The 25,992-nt window shown below is 46.0% G+C and overlaps 1 protein-coding gene across 2 annotated transcripts in view; it reads left to right on the top strand.

The window, feature by feature from the left end:
- MARCHF4 (membrane associated ring-CH-type finger 4) overlaps positions 1-25,584 on the top strand; it is a 105,536-nt gene extending 79,952 nt beyond the window's left edge. For both annotated transcript variants that reach the window (XM_071435193.1, XM_071435195.1), the window contains exon 4: positions 17,252-25,584. In XM_071435193.1, coding sequence (XP_071291294.1) covers positions 17,252-17,613 — 362 coding nt within the window. In that variant the 3' untranslated portion in view covers positions 17,614-25,584. The remainder of the gene's footprint in view (positions 1-17,251) is intronic.
- Positions 25,585-25,992: the final 408 nt, after the last annotated feature.

The following is a 25,992-nucleotide window of genomic DNA, read 5'->3' on the forward strand; positions in this document are numbered from 1 at the left end:
TCCCACTGTTGCCACCACTGTGCTAGCATGAGATGTGAGCTTGGCCTGTAGAGATCATCCTGCTCCTTCATGTGATGCTGGTTGGAGCTACCACATTTCCCCAGGAAGAAAGTGTGTTAAAGAGAGATGGGCAGCACCCATGTGTTGGCACAACAGGCACAATAGGCTATGTTCTCTTGCTGGAGAAATTGAAAGTGGAAAAAAAATTTTCCCTATGCATGTGTGCTGTGCACATATGTTGCTTTGTTGGCAGGGGACAGAAGTGGAGAGCTCTGAGCTGGGCAGACATCAGTAACATGATTAACTGGCTTTGATAAAGCTTCAAGAGCTGAGGGGAACTGATTAGCTCATCTGTTAATAGGAGGCAAATCTTCCCACATAGCAGAGAGCAAACCATGCCAACCTTGAACTGAAGGGGAACTGGGCAGACAGATCAGATTTTAGGTTCTTTTGTTTGTTTGTTTGTTTTAATTTTTTCTAAGGATTTGGCCTCTATTTCTCTTTCCCACCTTCTCTGAGGGAAAAATAAGTTTATTTGCATCACCATAAAGCATAATGCCCTAAGCTGGGAGCTTACATCCCATTCCCAGGAACATTTCAGAGTCGTGACTTGGGGCATCCCCTTGTCTCATGTTCCTCCCTGCACAGCTGGCAGTCCTGGGGTGCCAGGCATGCTGGCTTTCCCACAAACTCAAAAGGCAGTGGGAAGCATTACAGATGCAGTGAGTTAACATGTCTGTACGTGGGTTCTCTTGCCCAGAGCTGCTCCACTTGGGCTGTGTGCAGCACGTCTGCCTGTGCTGCCAGGCAGCCCACCCATGCTCGTCAGGGAGAGGCTGGGCACGTGAGCTCTGTCTCCATTCCTGTAGAAAAGCTCATATGTGATGCTGCCAGCCCTCTGCCCCTGCCACCCTGCAGTGTAAAACTTGATTGTATAGTGCATTTTTGCTCTTTGAAATCCCAGCTGTGGATGCTGCTGCTGCTGCTCCCAGCTCAGCAGTGGAGAGAAAATAAACTCTGAGCAGTACTAGCTGAGAGTGTGTGTTCACTTTCCTCCCCTCCTCCTCCTCTTCTGCCCAGTTCAAACTCAGTGACAAATGAGATCTCCAGCAGGAGCTGTGACTCCCTGGCTGTTGATGTGGTCATCCCTCTTTTCTGAGTGACTTCTCCTCAGCCCTGCAGATTTCAGGGCATGCACTAGCACTGGCCAAAAGGCTGCTCTGTCCCACTGAGGGGCAAGGCCAGGTCAGGCCAGGGGAAGGGATTGATCACAGGGAATTCTTTCCTATGAACACAAGCTCAGAGTGTTGGGGTTGTTCTGCCTGGAGGAGAGGAGGGTCTGGGGATACAGCTTTCCAGTATGTCAAGGAGCCTACAAGAGAGCTGGAGAGAGACTTAGGGCAAGGGCATGTAGGATGGAACATGGGTCATGGCTTCCGTTTGAAAGAGAGTAGGGTTAGATATTAGCAAGAAATACTTTACTGTGAGGGTGGTGATGCACTGGAGCAGGTTGCCCAGAGGAGTTGTGGGTGTCCAATCCCAGGAAGTGTTCAAGCCCACACTGGATGGGGCTCTGAGCAACCTGGAGTAATAGGAAGTGTCCTTGCCCAAGGCAGCTTGGAACAAGATGATCTTTAAGGTCTCTTCCAACCCAACCCATTCTATGAACGCTGCAACTGAGGTGAATTCCTCATTCATTATAACTTTGTCATGGATGCAGCAGTGTCTCCCTAGAAGGCTTGCAGTGAGTTCCTCACTGTGGAGAGGGAGAGCTTTTGTCCCTCTCTTTATCCTTCTTCCAAACCTTACTGCCTCATGCAGGGTCTTTTGACAAATAGTCAAAGGCAGCTCTGGAGATGGAAAGTTCTGCTCCTGACTGCCAGCATGGCCCCAAGCCTCTTGTTATTCATCCCTGGGTTTTAGTTCAACTTCTGCAAGTTTAGGATAAAACCTCTCATGGATAATTACAGTGGCAATGGATCTTGAAATACTGGAGTGTTGTCTGTGCAATTCAGTGTCTCCTCCTCTGCAGTAGAGCCTTTTTCCTCTTTTGTTACCTAGCCTGTGGGTGGGTAGGAAAGATTTAGGAGCTAAGAAATGCTCAGTCATGGGGAAAGGGCAGGACATTAGGTGCACTCAGTTCTACCACAGTTGTTTTTTCCAGCTAATGTAAGATGCTGTCTGTACATTTTTTTGTAACAGGCTGGGCAGCCTTAGCTAGCAGAATGTGATACCATAGGTCCTACAGTAATTGCATCAATTCCAGTTGTTTCTTCCTCCAGCTTGACCCCCAAGTTTTTCTTTTGCTATCAGAGGAGCAGAGGTTTGAAAGACCTCTCTTACTGAAGAGCAGGTGTGCTGAAATAGAGCTCCTCTGTAGTTCCTGCCAGTTTGCACTTCTGTTATACTTGGGTGTCTCACATCCATTGGGTAGCCAGTGATTCTTGCCCTGGAGGCAGGTTTATACACCCTGTCACTGGAGATGCTCAGCAGGACACTTCCTCTGGCACTGTGGAGTCTCAAAGCTGGAGAGTCACCAACTCTGCAGAGATGTGAATAAAATCAGACAGGCAGTCAGAAACTGCCCAGCTGTTTTGTGTGATCTCCTCTCTACCTGGTCAGTTAGGGATTTAGGTAGCAATTTGCCAAGATAGAGATAACTGTGGCAATTTGCATGGGTAATCCCATGGCAGCACTGATCTTTTCCAGTGTGGAGTCAAAGGTGAGGGCATGAGTGCTTCCTTGCACATACAGCTCCCTCAGCACAGATTATTTGGTTGCTGTTATCCTCATTTGTTCTGAAATGGTCAGATCATCTCCAAGCTGAACTCTCAAAATATGTCTGTTTACTCAGAGACCATTGATCCATGGAACAAAATCCAGGGGTCTGGATTTGACCCTCAGTCACTAAACCTTCAGTAATATACTAGTTTTCTTTGGACTTTTCTAGATCTAGCATGCCCCACAAAAACAGTTGGGAGGGACAGGAACCATTATCTACCTCTTCACCCGTGATGAAAACAAAAACCACTCCTCATGATCAGTGGGACAGGTGGTATGGCCCCAATGACCAGAATCTCTGTCCTTCCGGGCAAGATGTGCAAAATGGGCTTTCAACACTTTCTCCCTCTTGCTCTCAGACATCTAACAGGAGGGCAAGAAGCACTGGAAAAGATTGCTTGGGATTTGTGGGAATCTTCAGTACTGGATTTTATTTAAGAACCTGTTAGAAAACATATGTCAAGAACAGGTTGCAGAGAGATGATCCCAGTTTGTGAAGGAGGAACAAATTAAATGCTTCTTGATATCCAGCCAGCCTCGATGTCTTTGATTCTGATCTCTCTTTCATCTGTGCTATCTCTGGTCATGTCTGTAGGACAGATATGAGAGTTGGATTAAACTAGAAACTGGTGATGGTGCCAGCATAGGTACAGCTCTGCTATGAAGTCATCTACAACACAGACATCTGAGATCAGGAACCAGGAAGGGAATGAGAAGTGAGATGGGGACTGTTCATTTGATTAACTGCTCTCTCCATGGTCCATGAGAGGTAAATCCAAGAGGTAAATCTCTTGCATAGCAAGATTAGCAAAAATGCGGTTATCGAAATGCACAGATAAATGGAATGAGCCTTCTCAGGCCTCAGTTACTGAGCAGAGAGAGTAGCAGCTTAGAGCTGGCCTCTAAATCCTGAGAGATACCTGCCTGTTAATTAAATGACAGTCCTTGGAGAGGAAAGGAGGGGTTTGCCTCTCTCTCTGTCCAGGTGCAATTAGGGGAAGTCGACATTTGTAGAATAAGGTGTCATTTGGGGTCAGGAGGGCAGGAAAGCATCTCCTGTTAAACAGGGAGGAACTCTGCCAGCTAATGAGAGCATGTCACAGAGAAGGCTCAGGCATCCCCAGATGGGCTCTGAGGGAGAAGCATGTCCCAGGAGGGCCATTAGCAGGCTGTGTGCACAGGGCTGTGGTGATATGGTTTGTGTGTGCTGGCCTGCTTGGGATCACACGCGGTATCCCTGAGGTTGGCATGCTGGGGAGTTATCCTCAGCAATGCAAAAGTAATCTGATCTGCCTCCCTTGGATCACTGACTGATGGGCACTTCTGCTTTGTCTGTGCCCAAGTCCCTGTTCCCTGGCTTACCCTGCCTTGGTGCTGACAGCAGGGCACTTCTTCAAGCACTAAATCCTTGTGCTTTCTGAAGTTTTTCCCGCTCTTTCCCTGGCTGGCCCCTGATGGTATTTGCCTTCAAAATGGCACTGCACCTCAGCAGCACAGGATGGGCAGAGCAGGACCATTCATCCAGCCAACGAGTCTTGTTGGCACACCATGGCAATCCATTACAGATCAGGAAATGTCTGCCTGCTGTTTTTAATCCCAGCTGCCAGAAGGAATAATCAAAAGCATCCAGTATGTCTGACAGCATCTCAGCACAACCATAGGTAATAACATAAGAAATCAATAGCCAATTAAAACCGATCCACAGCATTTGATCTTTCTTAGTGCAGTGGGAACAGTAATTAATGGAGCTTCCTTGAAACAGTGACAATTCAAGCTTCCTGCCAAGACTAATGGGGTTTTGTTCTAAATGAGCTTTGCTTTCCAGAGGAAATGCTGGGCTGAGGTAGCCTCGGGGTGTTATCCAGCCAGGTCACTTGGGCCTTCAGCATTCAAAGGATTTAGGAGTCAAAGTCACAACAAAATAAAAAGAAACTGAGAAATGAAGTGTCTTCAGGGTCTTGGTCTTCATCTGTATCAGTCCCATTCTCAAAAGGAAAGCAGATGTTTTCATTCAGGTCTACACAAATCCCCCAGGGTACAAAGCTGGAAGAATTGCTACTGCAGTAGGGAATCAGTTTTGAGGAAGCACCAAACCCAAATGTTGGCTCAATGACACCCTAAAGGCAGAGCACAAGGCAGAGAAGTTCAGCAAATGTCTTTGGAGGAGAGACCTGACAGCAGCCCACACAGCAAATGTGTGTGGCTTTGGCATACCTGGAAGAGATCTGTGAGAATATACAGAAGTCTTCTGAGCCTTTCAGCTTGATGCACTGCTTGCCATGCTCTTCATGCACTTCTTACCCATTTTGCATGTAAACTGGAGCTATCAGGAGCTAATAGGAGTGGCCAGATCCAGGTCCTACCTTCAGAGCAGACAGTTGGGATAAAGCTAGGCAGCAAAGTCACCTTTTCTTCACCATGAACTCTGGTTGGACACATTCAGCCACAATGTGCGTGCTTTAAAAACCACTGAGCACATCATTGATCTGTCAGCTGTACAGAGGCTGAGTAGACAGGAACAGTCCCCACAGGGCATGTTGTGGGGCTCTCGATCCAGCTGGGCAGGGTCCCTCCTGGGGAGCAATCATTGTGGGCCCTGTAGCTGGGCCAGCATCAGGAGAAGCAATGCTGCAAAGCTGATCTGGCCTCTGACTCCTTGGCTGTTATCCAGAAACAGTGGATGCTCGGCAAAATCGAGACAAGCCACCCTTCTGCCCCTGAAAGAAGGGACCTATTTTTATCCACTGTTGCATTGATTGTTCCATAAGAGAGCACAGGGGCAGCTGGCACGTGTGCACTACGTGCTCCAGCAGTGGGCAGGACTGCAGGGGCTCCATGTGCCCACAGGACTCCAGCACAGCTCCAGTCGCTGCTGAGCAAAGAGACACAGCTTTGGACCTGGCTCTGAACGCTCTCCCTCTTTGCAGGGAAGGAACTTGGCTTCCAGCACAACCTGAGCAGCACCTAGGCTTTCACATGTGTTCGTTCAGCTCCACGCTCCTTCCCCACATCCATCTCCAGCAGGGCCCCACCATTGCAGCAGGGCTCCAGAGATGTATTTATCGTGAATAACCATATGGTGCTCTCTGCTCCAGTGGATCAGTGTGCTTGGCGTTTAATGAGGGCAACATAATTAACTTCTTTTGAGGGAGAAAAGAAATTATTTTACCTTATGAACTGCATCTTGTGTACAGTCAGAATGGTGCCTTACTGTCACTAAAGTCCTTGACAAAATCACATGCCTGGTGTCCCTGGGTTAAGTTTCCGTACGTGGGCAGAGGCAGGAGCACTCACCTGCCTGTCACAACCTCTACACTGTGGCAGGAAATTCCCTTGTAGGCAGCTGGTAGGATCTCCCATGCCAGCTGCACAAATTGTGCTGTCTAGTAAGGGATGAAAAAAGTCCTCAGTTCTGTGCCAGGCTGTGTTTTTCCAACTGCCTTCTGTCCCATCACTCCTCCTACTACAGCCTGCATCCCACAGACACATTACTCCTGGAGGTGGAAGCTGTGGTCCATGGCAGGCTGTTGTGGCTGTAGAAAGGGAATTCAACTCCATGGTCACAGATGAGACCACGGTGGGGTCACCCCCCATGTACAGTGGATGAGGCTGCTTTCCCCAGCTCAGTGGGGAACCAGAAGCAGAGGTAAGAAGAGATTAATATGAAGGCACATTAATCAAGCTCTGGGATCACCTTGTAGAGACTGATTGATGGCTACCTACCAGCAGAGCCATCTTTCAACCCAGATACAACAGGCTGTAATGAAGAATATTGCAAACTTAATTCTTTCTGAAAGCTACTCCCTGAAGCAGTGCTTTTGTTCCTGCACCAAGACCCATGAACGACAGCCGCAGCCTGAGCCCCTCTGCTCCATGGCAGAGTTGATTCCACAATATCCATACTATGCCAGGTAGGACAATTCACTCTGCTCAGCCACAGCCACATGAAGAGCCTTTCTGTGTTCTGCAAGGCTCTCTAAACCTTTGCTGCAGGTTTAGCCACGGTCAGCTCCATTCACTGTTGTCATACCTGTGAGCTCAGCACTGGCAGATCCCATAGGCATAAGTAAACCCTTTCCTGCCCCTCAGCCTCTGTCAGCATTCACTCATCTGGATATTGTAGCCACAAAGGCCTTCAGCTCTGGTGGAAGACCCTTGTATGTGCAGAGAAGAAAGGAACATGTTTTGCCTTCCTAGAGATCCTAGCTAGTAACAGATCAGAAATAACAGACCCTGGTCCTTTTGGCTTCTACCACCCTTTGTTAATTTTGAATAGAGCCTCTGTGGGAGAGGTGAAGACCTTTGCAGGGGAGAAGGTGGGGTGAGACCTGTGGGGACATCATCAGGGAGCAGAGAGAGGCTGCAGCACCCAGGGTGAAAGGCTCTGGGAGATCTCACAGAAATCCTGGGTTTGCAATGAAAGATTTTTTTTTTTTTTTTGCCATGGCTGTGAAGGACAAAGCAGCACAGGACAGGCTGCACCATGGTGTGTCCCAGGAACCTGTTTATCCCAACAAAAGGCTGGCCAAATTCCAGCATGATCACCTTCTGCCTCACATCCTTGGGATGCCTTCCTGCATGTTGGAGGCGAAAGATGCCCACATCTCACTCCAGTGAGGCAGTAGAGGCAATCACCATGCACATGCCAACGTGTGACACCACAGGCATCTCAGGTCCCTTAGTTTAGCCCATGTGCCCTAGGTTACCCTGGGGGATAGCAAGGGTGATCTGTACTCACCTTTGTGTCTCTCCTAATTAGTTTGTATTTCTCTTAGTGAAAAAGCACTGAGGTGACTGGAATAGTCTGGAGGATTTGGGCCCAGACAGGACCTGCATCCCTTGGAAAATGAAAAAATTGTGAAACTATTCTCATTTTTCCTTACAGAATTTCATTTGCTAATAAAAGCAGAGAGGGAGGCATTAGTTCTACTTTCAATAAGCAAATGTCATGTTTTGATCATTCTTGAACAAAGCATTTTGATTTAACATTTAGAGATGACTGCTCATGCTGAGTGTTTCAAATTCAGTGTCAGAATTTAGAATACAACATTTTTTAAAAATTCAATTCCAAATGAAACATTTTAACCTGTCTGCAAATACACGTGTGTTCTTCCATTTTGGGGAACAATGTGACTTTTTCAGGTCTCCAAGCAAGTGTGAAGGCAGATTCCCAAGCCCTGCACAGCACAGTGGTGTTGTCCTTCTAAAGGAGTGTCCCTGGAATGTCTGGGGATCAGCATGACTGCCCATGCAGTGCTTTGGTCAGAGTAGCATTAGCTATGGCATAGGAAGGTTCAGGACCCAGACCTGGAGGAATGGTTTCCCTCCTGCAAACAGAATGAAGTGGAAGTCACGTGCTTTTTCTCTCTTCATCATAAGTATTCAACTCCATGGACTTCTGTAGGGAATGTCTGGAAATCTGAAGGTGGAAAAGACCCATAAAATCACCTAGAGACCAGTGCTCTATTTAGCCTAGCTTGAAATGATTACTTACTCCCTTCTTTTAAAGACCTTGCAGTATCTGTCATGCACACAATGAATGTCTTTCACCTCTTGAACAAAGCCTTTTCAAGATGTGGGGTGTTGCTGTTATATCCATTTTAAATTCAGAGGGGAAAAAAAGGTTCCAAGAGAATCTGATCTACCCAGTCCTAGCTACAAAGCAAGGAGGGGAAACTTTGAGAGAGCAAGAGGGGATATGAGTACTGCCTCCAAGCCCTGTCCCTCCTGTTTTGGCACAGTTATGGATAGACACACAAGTGGGGAATGGTGCTGGAGAGGCATGATTCAGAAGCAAGGGGGTGTTCTCTTGGTGGAGCTCCCATCTCTATTTATTTAGTTGCTTTTTCCAAGAAGAGTCTCATTTATTGCTGCCTGCATAACTACAGACTTCCCTTTAATCCTCTGCTTTATAATGTCCTGTGAATTCAATACTGCAGGAGTACAAGGGCCCTTTAGGGCACAACATCCATTTTGCTCTATCTGTCCACAGCCAGCTGATTTTATGGGAGTACTTCAGTTTATGCTTTTATCTACTGCCTGAGCAAGAATTTCTTTGGGTTTCATTTTACCTATTTTCACTGCTATTTCTTGTTTTCCTTTAGGGTGGTTTTTATCACTGTTTTGAGTCAAGGGGTAAAAGAGTACTGGTCTGGGCAGTGCAGGAGGAGAAAGTTGTGGTTGGTAGTTTGTATGTTGTATGTACAGATGGAAGTACTGTGGCATCTCCAGGGCCATGGTGTGGCTGTGTGCAACTGCAGGGGTCAGCCCAGCTCCTCTGTCACATCTCTGCTGGACAGCTGGTGTTATTTTCCCATTGCAAACAAATCACATGGAAGTGCTGAAGAAAATGAAATTTCTTTTCTATTGGACAGCTTTTCTCAGCTCCTTAATTTTGCCAGTGTTTCCTCATGTTGGGTCTTACCAGCTCAGCCCTACAGGGCCCTGCCCATGTGTTGTGGAGAACATGGCTGGGCCGGCTGCCCTGGGATGGAGGCAGCACTTCACAGAGAAGATGCATTACTTTGCAGCCATAAAAGCTCCCCCAATGCTTCTGCAACACCCTGCCCCCAGCTCCCATGAGCCCCACAAGCCCTATGACAGGCAGTCCTACTTGTTAACTCAATCCATCCTGCTGGATGAAGCCTTCCTCCTCCTGCAGCTACAAACGCCATGTCTGTGAGATGGACAGCTCCCGCTTCCAGGAGGAACCTGTAGCATCCTGTGCCCACAGGAATCACTGCTGCATACTTGTGTCACATGAACTCAGGACATGCTGCAGTGTCACAGCCTAGAAATGGTTTCTTGCCATGTAGCTCAGCCTCATCCTGCAAAATCTAAGTGCTTCCTGGGGGAGGGATGCTGCCAGCTGCCACACCAGGCACTCCCAGCAGTAATGAAAGAGCTGCCTCTGTCCCCAGCCCCCCACACTGTGCCCCAGGATCACCCACCTGGTGGAGCAGCAGCTGTGGGGACTCCCTGAGGTGCCAGCACGCTGGATCCATGTCCCACCTGGCAGGGCTCCTGCTGACTCTGGGCTGGGTGTTACTGGCTGCAGAGAGCTTGGGGCACAGCATGATGACCTGCCCAGGTGGGATCTGCTGCTCCCCTGGCTCTGCCAGGTGGGGTGGAGGAAGCAGGGAAGGAGAAGGGCTCTCACTGCACTTGGGGGTTGGTCCTGGCCCACCAGGGGCCGAGGAAGCTCTGAGGTACAGCTGCCTTTGAACAAGGAGAAATGAGCTGTAATAAACACAAGATTTTCTGTTTAGTCAGCACTGGAAGGTTATGGGCCAGCTTGTTTTTGCTGTAGTGACCCAAAATGGAAGAGTCCAAACCTTCATAGAAGACTGGGAACAGCTCCTCTGTGCACACTGGTGGGAGCTCTTCCCTGGATGTGGAGGTACCAGGCTCTGAGGGGCTCAATTTCAGTTTTGCTGGAGTCATGGCCCTGTGGCCAGGAGATCCAAGCATGGCATGCCAGTGCTGGGAAAGCTGTGTGACAGTGAAACCTCACTACCATTAATGCACTTTGCAGAAGAAGGAGTGTTTTGTCTTCCCCAGGTCCATGGGATCCATGATGGCCATGTCCAGTGATAACAGCACTCAAGGGAGTCCAGCCATGCAGACATCCCAGTCCTGCTGAGCCAAAACACAGTTTAGACTCATACATAATCAGTTCTTTAAACATTAAAAAAAAAGTGCATTGAGAATGATTGATAAGAAAGTGCCTGATTATAATCAGCTAATTATTTTTCCATATGTTAAGCATTCACTTGAGCTCTAATCATTATGAATACATTTTCAATTTATACTTTATCTCATTAAATGCTGGCAATTGCTAAGTTTGCACACCCTCCTAGTACAGTTCCAGCATTATTCAGAGCAGACCTTTGCTAAAAGTCTTGTGGACTAGAGAAATCCTGATCACTGGTCCAGTGTCTTGCAGCTTCCAGAAATTTCTAAAAGACAGCACCATGTGTTCCAGGCTAACCAGTAGGAACTAATCCTGTATGCAGGGTAGACTGTTCAGCTCTGGGGAAAAAAATTATATTTTGGAGAGGGGAGATGATAGTTATGAAGGAATCTATACTTCCTATTCGATTTCCACAGAAAGCAAAGACTCCCTGAAAATTTGAATGTATCAGTAGTTTGTATGGGAAGCAACTGTTTAATGAAGGCATTCCAGAGCTAAAGAAAAGTAAGATGTGAGGATAATGGACTCCAGAAAAGCAGCAGCAGCAGCAGCCCCAGGGGAGCAGAGCAGCAAGTGTCTCTTGGGAAGAGAATCTGAAGGATAAAAGAGCTGTGAACAGCTCACAGCTGCCAAAAGGGATGATACTAAAGGCACAGCAGCAAACTGTGCCTGTGCAGGGGGAAGCTCAGAAGCGTGGGAGAAGAGCACAGAGGCTGCATCAGGAACTCTTTGAGGACCCAAAATCAGAAGCTGCAATCACACAAAAGACAGAAAGAATAACCTTCAACTAATGAAAAGTCTCTAGAAATCACACAGGCATGGGGAGCTGTCAGACTCGAGCCCCAAGATGACCATCCAGAGATTCAAAAGGCAAAAATAACTGGGTCCATAAGCATAAGTGAATAAGAGCAAGGCAAGTCTAAGAGCTCAAATAGTATTTGATAACAAAGGGCCAAATAGTTAAATGTTGCCTTTGTTTCAGTCCTCAAAATTTAACTAAAATAATTTTAATGAGGAAAAAGGAGCCCAGGGCAGAATCAGAAAAGAACAGCCTCAAAAATATTCAAATGAGTTAGCTCTGTTCTTGTCAGCATGTCCTAATGAACTTCAGAGACAGCTGCAGGAACAGTGGCTGACCCATGAAGATTTCATCATCAGGAACTTGAGGAGGATGCAGGAGGTGCCAGGCAGCTGGGGAAATGCAAGCAGAGTACCTAACTTTAAACATAATCTCTATCAGATAATGAAGGTAGGCACTGAGGAAATGAAGGGCAAATCAGCTTAACTGATTCATAGAAAGATACTGAATATTTTTTAGCCAACCAGTTGGTGAGCACAGGAGTATAACCAGATGTAATTTGGAAGGGTAATTGCAAAGTGGCTAAGGAGGAAGCTGTTAGTGTAATATGCTGTGGCTTGGGCAATGCTCTTGGTGCTTTGCCTTTGGACTCTCCTCCCAGAGAAGCATGTTCTAGATTAAATAACTATAATGCAGGTGTACAGCCAATGGAGAAACTGCTTTCTCAGTAGTTGTCAGTGGTGTGCTGTAAACTGGAAACACATTTCAAGTAGAGAGTCTTTTGGACTCTGCTGTCCTCAATATTTTTATTAATGACTTAGATAATTAAATAGTATCTGCTGTTATAAAATACACAGATGACACCAAGCTTGGAAAGGCTGCAAGCACTTCGGAGGATCAGATCAGCATTTGAAATTTGAAATTATCTTGACAAATTGGAGGAATCAACAAGATGTAATTGAATAAAGAAGTGCAAAGCATTACCCTTAGGAATGAGAAATCAGAATCCCAAACACAAGCTGGACCAGTCATACTGCTGAAGACAGTGACAGACCAGTTTATTTCACCAGGGAATCAAAAGGCAGGTGGGATGTTACAGTGCTGATTCTGCTCCTCTCTGCCCTGAGACTGCACCCTGCTGGGGAGTTCACCTGCAGAAAAAAGGGAGATGAAATGAAAAGATTCTGGAGATGATGAGCAGGATTGAGGAGAAGAAGGACATTACCTCATTCCCAGCCTGGTCAGTTTGGAGGAGAGTTGTGAACTCCAAATCCAAATCAGCCCAAGTGCAGAGTCACATTGATGCCATGGCATTGTTTTCAAATACAAAACTACCTCTCCCTGCTCCTTGGTTCACCCTCTTCCCCATTTCCTGGAGAGCACAGGTTCACCCTCTTCCCCATTTCCTCTGCAGCCTTGAGTATCAGCCACAGGAGCACCTAAGAATGCCAGGCTGTTCAGAGAACTTGTCATATTCAGCTGGAACTGACCTGGGCACAATGGTGAGGGATGCCAGATACTATGTACCCTTTTCCAAGCCTGTATTTCCATGAACAGATCCTTCTGGCTCTCTTTTCCTGATTGATCATCAGCCACTTTCCTGTTCTTAGGTCAAGATAAAAGGTGACTAAGGATGGAGCAAATAAGATAAGATGAAGGCAAAAAGATTGGTGAGGGCTAAGCTGGTGGAGCTTTGGAAACAAAAGTGCAGAAATTTGAGATTGTCACAAAAGATTAAAGAATTCACAGAAAGGGAGGGAAGGGTTTGTGTATGCAATGATGTCAACAGAGAGAAAGCCTTGCAAATAAAATGTTATCTCCCAGAAAGCTTGGTTTACCTTGGCCTGAGTCACAACTGCTGTGGAGGCAAACATTAAGCTTTGATCACAGCTGCCATAATCTTCCCTTGACACCCAATAATGAAAGCAACAGAAACAGGCTGAAGCATGGCAGCTGTCTGGCTGAGATGAAATTGCATTTGAAAAGGAAAACAAAAAGGCAAAGTCCTGCTGAAGGTGGAAACAAGAGGTGACAGGACAGGGCCTTTTTGAGAGGGCAACTGGTTGGAATGGACTGTGATTTTTTTCTTGTGTAGATAATATCAGTGTCAGTGCAGGCGTGATGAGCCACCCACTGTCAGCAGAAGCCCTGTTTTGGTGGTTTTCCTTACTGGCAACAGGTGAAACAGTTCCTGCCTTAAAAATTTACCTGCTTCTTTCAAGAAAATGCATGGCAGGTGTTGGAATAAGAGGAAGGGTAATTAGAGGCTGAAAATTCTGGGGAAAACACCACTTAGTGGCAGAGGCTGACCATGTTCAGGAATTCACTGTATGTCATTTCTGGGAAACTGCTGCTCCAAAGTTACTTTAAATTGTAGGCTCACAACCCCCTTGGTTAATCTCACAGGATGGTGGTACAGCAGCTGTGATGGTACTGCTTCCCCATCCAGAGACACAAACACAATTTCCTTGTTACTCTGCCACTGTTCTCCCAGCAGCCCTTCTGGCCCTTGGGCTGAGGACTTTTCTCTTGATCAGTTTTCTTACAAGCCCACTGATGCAATGCATCTCTGTCTCATCTATTCCCAAGAGATTCCAGCTTTCAATAACTTTCAGATCAAGGAATTTAATCCAATGCTGGTCCAGCCAGGTCTCTACATGAGAAAATGGGAATGAGAGCAGCACATCATGAGTGCCCTCATTCCATGGGAGCTTCACTTCACCCAGCACAAACTAGGGATTTCATGAAGCAGGCAATGATCTGGACTAACAAGTGTACAGCTCACAGAAATTTTCCTTCTGAAGAGGATGGTTTTCACAGAGGATCCACTGAGAACAGATTTTGTGAAGCAGAAGAGGGCAAGATAAAATGGGGAGGAGTAGAAAAGGACCAGGACACTCCCAGAATCCATCTGAAACTCTGATATAGACATTTCTGTGTTGAGGACTGCACAAAGAGAGAAGATCACACCAGCCTGTAATCTTACACACTCAGAGGATTTGGCTTATGGAATAACTGCTTCTAAATGGACACCTCAAGTTGGAAACAGTCCTTCCTAAAGGACTTCCCACTGAATTCTGGCCTTTAAACTGAACATTTCACCCCTGTCAACAAGAATGATTTTTCAGGGGAGCGGTGTTCTTGTTAAGGGATGCACAGAGCTGAATGTAAGAATTCCGATCCTAATTTATCTGAGGCAGACAAGATTTGTTTCAGTGAGAGCATTAAGCATCCTGCAGCTTGATATTAACTGATGGACTCTTGCTTACTCTTGGCACTTCCTCTTGTGAATGAATCACTGTTACTTCCGCTTCCATGCCCACCCCTCCACTTGGTTCCTTCTTAATTTTACAGCTTCCTGAGCTTGACACTGGGAAATCGATAAGTAATTTAGAGCCCAGTAAATACAGATGAAAAGAGGTTATTTTGTACTTTTATAAATATTTGGAAACCAAAACTATCTAAGAAAACAGCTGCTCAATTGACTCAGCAACCCATCCATCAGCATCACACAGTTAATTGCATAAGATCATAAACATTTATAATTAGAAGGCAAACAAACAAGAATTTTATAAACAGCCCTCTTGAATCAGGCTGCACATTAAATATTTGTGATAAGGTAATTAAGAATAGATTTACAATCGTGGCTCGGTGTTTAATACTTTGTAGAATGGATTTGATTCTATGGAGAATGTTCTACAGCCAAAGAGAAAACATTTGATTTTGGTTCTTTTATCCCAGGCTTAAAGTGGTCTCTGAGAAACACTGATCAGAGTGGAATTTCATTCATTACTGATCAGACAGCTCATTTAAATGTATGTCTAATGTCCCTTGTCATGGGCTGATCCACTTCAGGCATGCTTCAAAGCTCTGTCTCCTTGGCTGGATCTGCAGGCTTTCCCTAAGTCCTGCTTTTTATGGTTGATACTTTGATCAGACCACGTCAGAATTCTCAACCATGTTTCAAAGCAGGAAGGAAAACCCACATTTGCTATTATGACATCACTGGGTTTGGTTATAAAAAGCCAGCAGCACTGCAGGGTTACAGCTGTGCAATCTCAGTGGCCTGTGGGAACCAGAGGGTAGAGCTCTCTCGTACTGTGGTGCCCTACATCATTCCCTGTCCCAAAATAGTCAGATCTGCGTACAAGCTAGCCAATGGAGTTAATTCTACAGCCAGTGAGCAGGCTCAGCACCCCATTTCAATGAATGTGAGTCCCCCTGAAGCTAATCTGGGATCAAGTCAGCAGGGCTCCTAAGTTATGCTTAGAACCAGGGAGGCTGGACACTCAATCTGTACTGAAGCAGTGATTTAAACTCTCTGACATCAGATGCTGATCCTAAGAAACCAAGTGGCTGCATCCTGTGACTGGATAATGGGGAGATCAGCCCTGAGGGTAAGATGACCTTCAGGTATTTAGGGGTCTGATGTGGCACAGGTTGTCTCCAGTAATTATCTGTCATCAGAAGCTAGAAGTGTCTGGAAAAGGTAGGTGGTGGGTAAAGCTGTAGCATCTGATTAATCAGTAATAGCTGTAAACCACTTTATTCTGGGGTGCCCATCATCTCTCTACATGTTGTTGGTCAAGTCAGCCCCTTTGTTTAGGCATGGGTTTGATTCTTGTGAGTCTTGTTCATGTATTTTTATGGTTGCAACAGGAAAGCAAGAGAGCTACTCTTCTTAGAAGGGTTTTTGATAATTTTGATCCTGACCCAGAATGGTGAAGCCTTCGTCATTAAGGACAATGAAGCCATCCATGTGCTAACTCACCCAGTCCTGCCTGCTGGTCTGGCTTCAGTTACATGGGACACAAAGGCACTTTCCTAAGAGACAGATGGCTGCAAAGCAGACTCCCCTCATTCCACATAAATCCCATTGTCTAGCAAAGCTTGTGAGGTATATTATATACAGTGTGCCGCTAAGCCAGTCTACAGGAGATGTTGCAGCTTCCTTCAGCCTCAGTGGGGAAGACCTGTGTGGAAGCCACTGCTAGACCTAGTGCTTCCACAGGGTCTAGCCAGAGTCTGCAACTTCAGTAATAATAGCAGAGCTTAGTACTCAAGTACTGTCATCATCCAAGCAGCTAAAATTATTTAATTCCTTCGTCTCATGCAAGGGTGGGGAGGATGATGGAGACACCTGGGAAATGAGATAACTGCTGGGCTGCTGAGGGGCCTGAGCTGCTCCTTCTCTTAGGAACACAGAGACCATTAGCAGTGCCATGTTCTACAGCCCAGAGCCATCCCCAGACATCAGCCCTAAGCCTGCAGGTGGGCGGCAGGACACAGGCACTGTCTGCATGCTCTGCACACACTGGGAGCTCCTCTGCCCTTTCTGTCAAGCGTCCTGAGCTTCCCCTTGAGAGGAGGCAACGATGCTGGATGAGGTACCTGCTCTGCAGATGAGCAAAACTTTGCCTTGGATAACAACTTATGGGCACAGACAGAACCTCTTTTTCTGCTCACTTGCTGCCTCTGGCCTCCACATGTGTGTCTGCTCTGCTGCTGTGTGTGTGGGGAGAGACATGGGCTGTGCACACACACGGCGCTGGTGCACAGCTGTCAGTGACACGTCAGCTGCAGCTACACCCCCTCCAAACACACGCCTGAGCCCAGTGAATCATGCCTATGCAGCATGCAAAATTAGCCCAGTGAGAGATAAACCTTGGGCATTTGTTGGTAAACAGATACTCTTTTGCAGTAAGAGCATAACTCACTGTGCTTCATTTATGATCCGTTTGTCGATGGCTGAGATAAAACCATCATCCCTTTAATTCAGGCAAAAAAGGGATACAGCAGAGGAGGAGCACCAGTGCTCTGCCTGTCAGTAATTAAAATACAGGATTTATCATTGAGAAAGCACTGGCTGGAGAGCTAAGCTTAGCCAGCTAACTGGGGGAAAATGCTGGGGAAGGTTTATGGTTCTTTTTAAAGTTTTGTTTGTGTTTTATGTCTATTTCTTTCCCCCTTCCCTCCAGGTCTAATAATACACGAAGGGCCCTCGGTTTACCGGATTTTTAAACGGTGGCAGGCGGTCAATCAGCAGTGGAAAGTGCTGAACTATGACAAAACAAAGGACATGGAGGAGCAAAAAACAGGGACCAGGACAAATCAGCGCCCCTCCTCCCAAACCACCCACTCGTCCTCCACTGGTGGTACAGCCACTAACTCCGCTCCAGCCGACAGCGGGGCACGGGCTGCCGGCCATGCCACAGGCACCCTCTCTGACCACCACTGTGCTTATACCATCCTGCATATACTCAGCCACCTGAGGCCTCACGAACAGAGGAGTCAGTCTAGTAGTAACAGAGAGCTCGTCATGAGGGTCACGACGGTCTGAGCAGAGGAATTCAGGAGGCCTTAACACGAAGCGGAGGAGACAAAGAACTCATAAAGCAGAGGAGCATGGTGTGCCTTTTTCTTTCTCTTTCCTTTTCTTTTTTCTTCTCTTCTTTTCTTTTTTCAGTAACTGCACAAGATATAAGAGGCGGCACCTGGCCAGCTAAGGAAAAAAGCAGGTGGAGGGAGAGCTGCACACTCATGCTAAAGAGGTTAATGTTTTCCAGCCTGTTTAAAAAAAAAAAAAAAAGAAAAAAAAGAAAAAAAAAACAACCCAAATCACAAAAAAACCAACAAAACAAGTGCAATACAGACTACAAACTGAGTAGGCAGAGTTCTGGGGAAGCAGAGGAACAGACGGTTGAGCATGTCTTACAAATCCTATTACCTGGAATAGGTAACGCTCTGTGCACAGCCCCCGTACACACACGCACGCGCACACAAACACACACATAGTGTGAGATTTATAAAAACATGGAAGGGAATGAAATATTTGGAGTGGTTTTATTTTCCAGACTCCAATTAACCAGGGCTATGAGTTGTTTTGTTTCATGAGTCACTGGAGCCTTGTTTGATTTACCGTGGGGTACCTGAAGTGAAATGGCTGGGGATTTTTCAGTATTGATTTACAGAAGACAGATTGAATCATCTCACTAAGAAAATCTTAACAAAATCCAGGCATACCCAAATTTCACCAAGAAGCCTGTTTTTTTCATAATGTTCCTGACAAGGGGTTTGTGAGGGTAGAACTGGGAGGGGGGAGGGTGCTCCATAACCTTTATTTGACGTATAGGCATTTTTGGCAAATTTTGTACAAATGTTCCGCAGGTGTTTCAAGCACAAGTACTGGTGTGATTCATGCCTTCATAACCCCAAATCCAGCATCCAGACCTTGCCACCCACACACATCATTTTCCATGCAGACATTCCAGGTTAATTTCCTTCCATTTTACTCTAATCACAAGAAGCTGACCCATCTTTGGTGGGTTTCTGCTCCCTTGCTGATTCAGACACTCATGCATTGGAGATGTACCTTTTTTTTTTTGGTGTCTGTATCTCTGCTGCTCAATTTGCAACAGTCTCACTCAGTCTTGTAGGCTGATCCTTTTACATCCAGTCTGTTAGTTTATTACAGAGTCTATTCCATTCAATCATCCAAAAGAGAGTTAGTCTGAAGAGGGAGCACAGTTGCTGACTGACTGTGTAGCACTTCTAATAAGTCTCCCTCTCTGGGGTATATCCTCGAAGGTATCGGTTGCTCTTCAGGAACATTCTCTTTCAATGCACAATGGCTGAATCATTTGTGGATATTAAAGGGACACTGTCAAGTACTTTTTAAATAGTTTTTAGGGTTTGGGCTTTTTTTACTCTCCATTGTTTGTAATATTCTCTTACAAGCTTGAAAATAAAATTTCTTTCCCTACCGATTTTGTCCTTTTCCATTTGGGCATGTATGGTTCTCTCCACTCACCCCATTCCTTTCACCATCCCTGTCCTTCTCCTCCCCACCTTTCTTCTGTGACAGGAGGAAATCCATATTTCTGATTTCCTGCTGACTGTCTTCATTCTATGGAGGGTATGTCCCAACTCTATGGGGTTGAGTTATTTTGCAGCTGCCACAGAGGAAGCATAAGAGCAGGAACCCTAGAAATACGGAGATTAGCTGGGATTTTCAGGAGCAAAAGCTCAGCTATCACAAAACAATGACCCCATAGTGTTCAAGCCTGAACCCAGCTCCCTCCAAAATCAAGATAAAGTCTTCAGCCAAACTGCATCCATTTAGCAGCAGTGCCAAGCAACGTTGCATGATGGCTGAATGCAGCTGCCCTCCATCATCATACCAGCACCTCTCGCACCTTCTGTGGAGACAGGGCAAACAGGGGCTACCAGCTCCTCTGGCAGCCAGGCTGTCACAGGTCAGGTGTTTCTGGACTGGAGAAGGTGTCAAACTTCAGCCTCTGTGTTTGAGCATGGCAGCCATCCTGCAGCATTGAGGATGGAGGTGAGCAGCTTAAGGCAAGGTCGTATTTTTCACCTCGATTACTTGACAGTGTCCCTTTAAATATCAGAATGCAACAGAACAGGTACTTACTTCTCTGGCAGAGAATGTGGGAGGTGGAACACCGTCCGAGAAAGCCAGCTTACTGAGGACCAGTGTCAAACAGCATGGTTTATGAGGCCACTGTACCTTTGTCTGACCAGATTTACTATCTACCAAAGAGTACTTTTGGCAGAGGGGAGAAGAGAGATGGTGGTGGGCAGAGGGAGAGGGAAGGGGCAGTTCCAGTCATCTCTGAAAGTAGCTATCCCCCAGAAGGAAGGTGTTGCAATGAATGATCTCTGGAAGAACTGTTTCAGTAGAGAGAAACCTGGCCAAAGCAAGCAAACACTGCAGCCTCTCACTCCTATGCCTGTTCTGGAAGCTGTCCACATTCCAAGAGACGAGTAATTATAGTGTTTTTGGGAAGGGGGAAGCATACACAGATGAAGGGACAGCTGTCACCCATGATGTCGTTTCCCGCCCTGCCCTCCACTCATTTAATATGGAGAAGTCAAATTCCTTTAATTTGGCTAACAGATAAAATGTTACGAGGTCAGAAGCACAACTTGCTGTGAAAGAGTGGTGTACTCTGAGCACACAGGACTCTGCATACTCTCACTCCAGCTCTGCCACTGACTCTGTAGCCTTGGGCTGTTTGGCTCAGTCCCCCCTCCACGCAAAGGGGGAATAACAATACGTACCTACCTCACAGGGGTGTTGTGAGAATCCACGTTGGTAAAGCCTGTTGAAGTGCTGAGTCTACCGCCGGTAGTGACGAGGTGTGTGGTGGGGGTGAGCAGCGCTGCCCTTTTGCTGGTTACAGTGTGAATCACAGCGGGAGCCCATCGGCCTTCTCCTCCCTGGAGACCCTCCTCGAGCGGAAGCGGAGGCTGTCGCCCGAGTGCCCTCTCCTCCATTGCATGACATTTTAAGCGGCTGTGAGGTGCAGGATAGTGACAGACATGAAGTCCTACTTGACCAGGGATTTGCTACAACGTTTTCTATATCTGTGGGGTTTGTTGGTTTGTTTTTTCCATATATTGTGCTTAGAAATAAACTTTCCACTTAGGGCTGGCGGTTTGGGGTCTATTCTGTTGCATGGCAATGTATACAAGTCTTATTGTCTGTCTTACTGTGCAAATGATCCCGCAGCCCAGTTTCAGAGATGGGCATGGTCTGAGCCTTTTCACAGCGGCATAAGACTCAAAAGCCTGTCTAGACTGTTTAATATTTAAACAACACTATGAACTTGTCAATTGTATGTGTTCTGTGCAATACGAAGCATGTCATTAGCTGGCTTGATGGGCAGAGGGGCTAAAGGAAGGTCAAAACTTGTTCAAAGAGCTTCATACATGTGCCAGCATGGGAGCCGAAGGGCTGCCACCAGCAAAGCAAACTCGGGGGAAGCCATTGGAAACTATTTTCAGAACAGTTTACTCCAGAACAAGGTACTTCTGAGTTTACGAACTTCTAGGCTGCCAGCCTGAGAGAACAAGTGCAAATTTAGTGTGGGGGTTGGGGTTTTGAATTCCCTTTTTGTTTCCTCCTCAAAGTTTTGATGGCAGAAATACTGAGGATCTCTTCCTTCCATAGCACAGTTCTCTCATCTCCCACAATCTCCTTGTGCTACTATGCAGGACTTTCAAAGGTGCAAATGGAGACAGTACGCTCCTGAGACATGAAAAATAAGTTGTGTATTGGGTGATTCTAGCAGATAGATGAGATGGGGCAGAGCTATGCTGCAGAGGCATCTCTTCTTCCCCATGTCTTTCTTCTAGTCTTGTCTGCTGGGTCCCTGAAGAGACGTTCCCTGTACTTTGTTACAAAGCTGTCAGATCACCTTCCACTGACAAACAAAGCTTGCAGAGTTTGGCAGCTGTTTCTCCCAACGGAGAAAATTCTGGGTCCTATCACTGTGGAGACCCCTCAGTTCTTGGGCTTTGTGGTCCTCCAGCATTGTTTGGGGGTGGTCAGTGTGGAGGACTGTGTTCAGCCATCATCAGAAATCGTGCGTGTATGGTCCTGCTCAATCTTGTGATTTCTGCCAGTCCCCTGATTTTCTGTCAGCTTTGACAGGTCTTTCTGGTAATGCTTTTCTGGTTATGCTCTTCAGAGGTGTTTTGCTCTGTGTCAGTTGCCAATGCTGTTCTTGCCTACTGAAACATCAGTGCTGGCCTCCAGCTTCACAGCTCTTCCATTCTTGCCATTCTGTCTCTTGGTAAATACTCACTGCCAAGTTCAAACCCTCTTCCTCTGTGCCTGCAAGGGGTCAAGCACATGCACTAACCCAAGGGTCACCAGAGAACACAGGGAATGTTAAGAGTCTGTATCAGTAAGTCAAACTCTATAACCATCAGTCTTTAATATATATTTACTTTTCCAATCTCAGTGCCTGCTGTTAATTGGTTGCTACAAAAAAAAAGACAAATGCTGGCAAAACCCATATACCCAGCTAACACTTGATTTCCAATTTAAAATGTAAAAAACTATGGGCTGTTTTTCAGAAAAATCTGGTCTGTTCCCTGTTGTGGTTTCCCAAGCAAGTGGTGAAGAGGTTCTTGTTTTACCTTCCCATGATGGGATGGGCAACCCAACGAAAGAGAAAGTCAGCAGCTTAGATTTGAGTCAAGAGAAGTGTCAGCTGTCCTGTTTTCACTCAGGGAGACAGGAAAATACTATTCACACCTACCAGATCCTTGGCTCTTCTCAAAGCCCTTGATATGGCAGCAGTAACTCTAGAGCCAATGGCTGCAGCTGGAGGACCATTCTGAAGAATTTCCAGTTCTGAAGACCATCCTCTGTCCACTTGTTGTGGTCAGTCATTCAAGCATCCTCTCTTTGTTTTCCTTAAGAGAAAAAGATTATTTGACTAAGCAAAGCACCAATGCTCTTCAGGGTAGGATGAGGCTGCACCATTAGCACTTCCAACCTGTGGTACATCCACCAGGATTCCTGTCCATCTTCTTGTGAGGATGCATGGTCAGAAGAGCTGCTCCTTCCCTGTTTTATGTTGGTCAAGCACTTGGAGGAAAGCAGTCAGGAGTGCAATTGCCTTAGGGACTGCTGGCTGAGTACCCTGATCTCCCCTCCAGCATCATCTCCCCTGTGACTGCTCCTTCTCATTCCTGAGGCAACAGATGCCTCATCCCCTCTGCCATCCTTAGACTCTGGCCCTGAAGATCTCATGAGCAGACACAGAACTACATCCTTCACATTTCCAGACAGGCAAATTCACTCCATTGATAAACAATGACATTCAAATCCTGAGAGGACAAGCAAGTGTAGGAGCCTATTGCATTGACCTTCACCATTTCTTACATGCTGAAGGAAATAGGGTGAAAACACCAATTGGTTTCCTCCATTTTGCAGCAATGGACCAGTGGCCCTAGGAATATTTCCCTCAATAATGCAAGTCTGACATGCAGCAGTTACTGCAGGCTGTCTTTGATCTCACATCTATCATGTCGGATAAAAGGAGAGCAGAATCTGACAGTTCTGTGCTGTTTACACAAACATCAAAAACTATCTTAGTTCATTATTCAAATTACCTCCAGGTCAGTGGGTGAATTTCTCCTTTGATTTTTTTTCTCTTTCAGAACTGGAATTGCAAGATAATAGATATGTAAACATATACATATATATTTATAAATGTTATCCTGAAAACATAAAGAAGAGATAAAAACCTAAATAAACCTACAACGATACTTGATTTTTGAATAGGTCTTGTCAGAAGCCAGGGAGTTGCTGTGTGGAAAATGTGACATAGGGTTTGACTTCAGGCAAAGAGAAGACAGAAGAGGGAAATACTTTTGTGGCACTCTTGGCCTATCTTTAGTTCATGCTCATTATTGTATAGCATTTAATTAAGACAGAAATATGTGGAAAACAGACACTCAGCTCCAGCAGCAGGAAACTGACTAAAGACCCCTCAAAACTACCTGAGCCTCAAACAAGCACAATGATGCAAAAGCACAAACAGCTGCCATCACAACTGCTTGAAAAGAGATGGATTTCTAAATGGGACAAGAACTCAGAAATTATTTTCCAAGCCACATTTCCCATATTTCTTACTTAAAAAAGGAAAAAAAAAGAGAGAAAATGAAAAAGGAGTGTTCTGATACCCGAGTCTTAAAGAAGTAAGTAACAGTAGAGAAGAGGTACTAAGAGAAGATGCTCCTTTCTATGTTATATTATGCATCAAGATGTGCTTTGCCAAACAGAATTAGGATATCACATTCAGTTCCCTGATCATTCAAAGACAGTCTCAGTGACTGAGTCTGCTCAAAGAGACTTCCTAGAGTGTAGCCTTCACCAGAGTACCAGAGCTCCCACTGGATGGATGAGCTGGCATCAGGCTGTGTGCCTCCAGCTGCACTCTTCTGTGGCAGGATCACCACCTGTTAGCAAGTCACTGTTGGGCAGCTTTCATCAACTGATAGAGGTCATGATATTAATAATCACAAAAATTGCACATGCCCATCGGGCCCCTGCAAGGGACCTGTCTCATCCTTTCACAGCTCAAGCTGACGAGAGCCACTCTACTCTTTGGTCTTCATCACAGGAGAGCTTTCCTTTAAAATCCAGCCTGCTACACTTCTCTGGGAGTTCTTCTACCACACTTTATAGAGATCCTTTTTCCTATAAGGATGGACAGACTTCTAACCAACCCACCCGATCTTACTTTCTAGCTAGAGAGACAAAAGTTCATGTTCTCTGACACCTGATCTCAGTACCTATGTTCTTATGAGATGATATTCTCCCTCCCCTTTCACTCACTACTCCATCATCTTCGCTTTCCTTTGGAAAGGGGTGATCCATTGCTACCAAATGGTAGCAATCTCCAAGATGGGAATCTGGACAGCCCTTCTACTCCTTGCTAACAGGCACACAAACCTTCCTCCCGCTCCTCTAGACTGATGTGGCCAGCAGAACCCTTTTTCATGGAGTTTCACTTCTTGATCCAGAAGAGCAAGCGCTTTGAAGCATCTCCTTCACTGCTATCAAGCTGTGGGATAATGGCATGGGGAATCTTTTGTTTCTTAGCCTCAGGATAACTACAGTGGATGATGTACCTGAGCCAGAAACACAGTGAGGACAAAGCACTTGTATTTTGGATGGTGGTAAAACCCGGCTGAGGCTTGTTCTGATGACAGGAGAGCAAGAATCTTTGTCAGCTACATACAGTAGCAAATCAAAATGGCCTTGTTCCCTCGTGTTTTTGGCTCATTTACATCAGCTCTCCATTACAAACAAACCCTTTTGTAGGCAATGCAGGCCAGGCCTGGGGAGGAAATCTTCCTCATTCCAGAAGCACAACCAGCCCGTAGCTATGCATCAATCCCTTCAGGACTTTTGCCCCTGAGAGGCTGAGTGCAAGAATGGAGGTAGCTAGCAGGGATGGCAAGAACACTTCCCTGGATCTTTGTCCCCAGGGGGCAAATTTTTCATCTCTACATGTGAGTCCCCTTTGAAGTCACTCCTAAGGCCTCCTTCACTACTACAGGGTCTGCCCAGGAGACTAAGCAGTGTCTCTGCATGGATCCCCCAGGTCTGCTGCTGGGATCCTCATTCAGGCCTGCCGGAAATCACATTGTTCTATGAGGGTTGAGATGAGTCAATGGTGTGTCCATGCAGAAATACTCTCTTTGAGACAGCTACAGAGATGTCTGTGGGGTTGGGAGGGAGGGGGTGGATTTGTCTGGGGCAGGAAGCACGGGGAAGGGAAGGCTGCAGTGTAAGGAAACATCAGCCACAAGGGAGGGGCTGACTAAGGAATGACCATGTCAACTGTGTTACTGTCCCGTCATTCTCCTGAACCCAGAATGGAAACTTCCAAGTGCTCTTCATGAGCTTACGTTTATTAGAAAACTATTCCTGGGTGTTCAAGATTGTTTTCTAATGAAAATATACATAATAAAAAAAGAAAATCAATGACTCTTGGTAATCTTTTCCTTTCCTCTCTTCGCTTGTAACGCATTGTGGAATTCACCTCCTTTCTCATTTGTTTGCTACAATAAAAAGTTTCTTTCTGGTCACAATTCACACAGGGCCTCACACAGTCAACTTTTATCTTCTCTTTACACATCAGAGGCGAAGACTTCACAAAAGGAGATTTGAAGAAAGGGCCAGGGCTCAGCATGCCTAGCACAATGTGTTAGCATTTTGACTTATCAATTGTTTATGGCATTCAACAGCAAAAATTGTTTACCAAACATCACTATAAGGTTCCTGTGTAGTGTCTTCCCTATGTTGAAGAGAGAAGCTTGAGGCAACCATGGTAAGTACATACAGCTATTTTCAGAGTACCCACCCTGATGTGCTGTGTCCTTCCCAGGGACT

Source organism: Agelaius tricolor, unplaced genomic scaffold (assembly GCF_023055355.1).
Source record: "Agelaius tricolor isolate 1412-34295 unplaced genomic scaffold, bAgeTri1.0.p SCAF_10, whole genome shotgun sequence".
NCBI lineage: Eukaryota > Metazoa > Chordata > Aves > Passeriformes > Icteridae > Agelaius > Agelaius tricolor.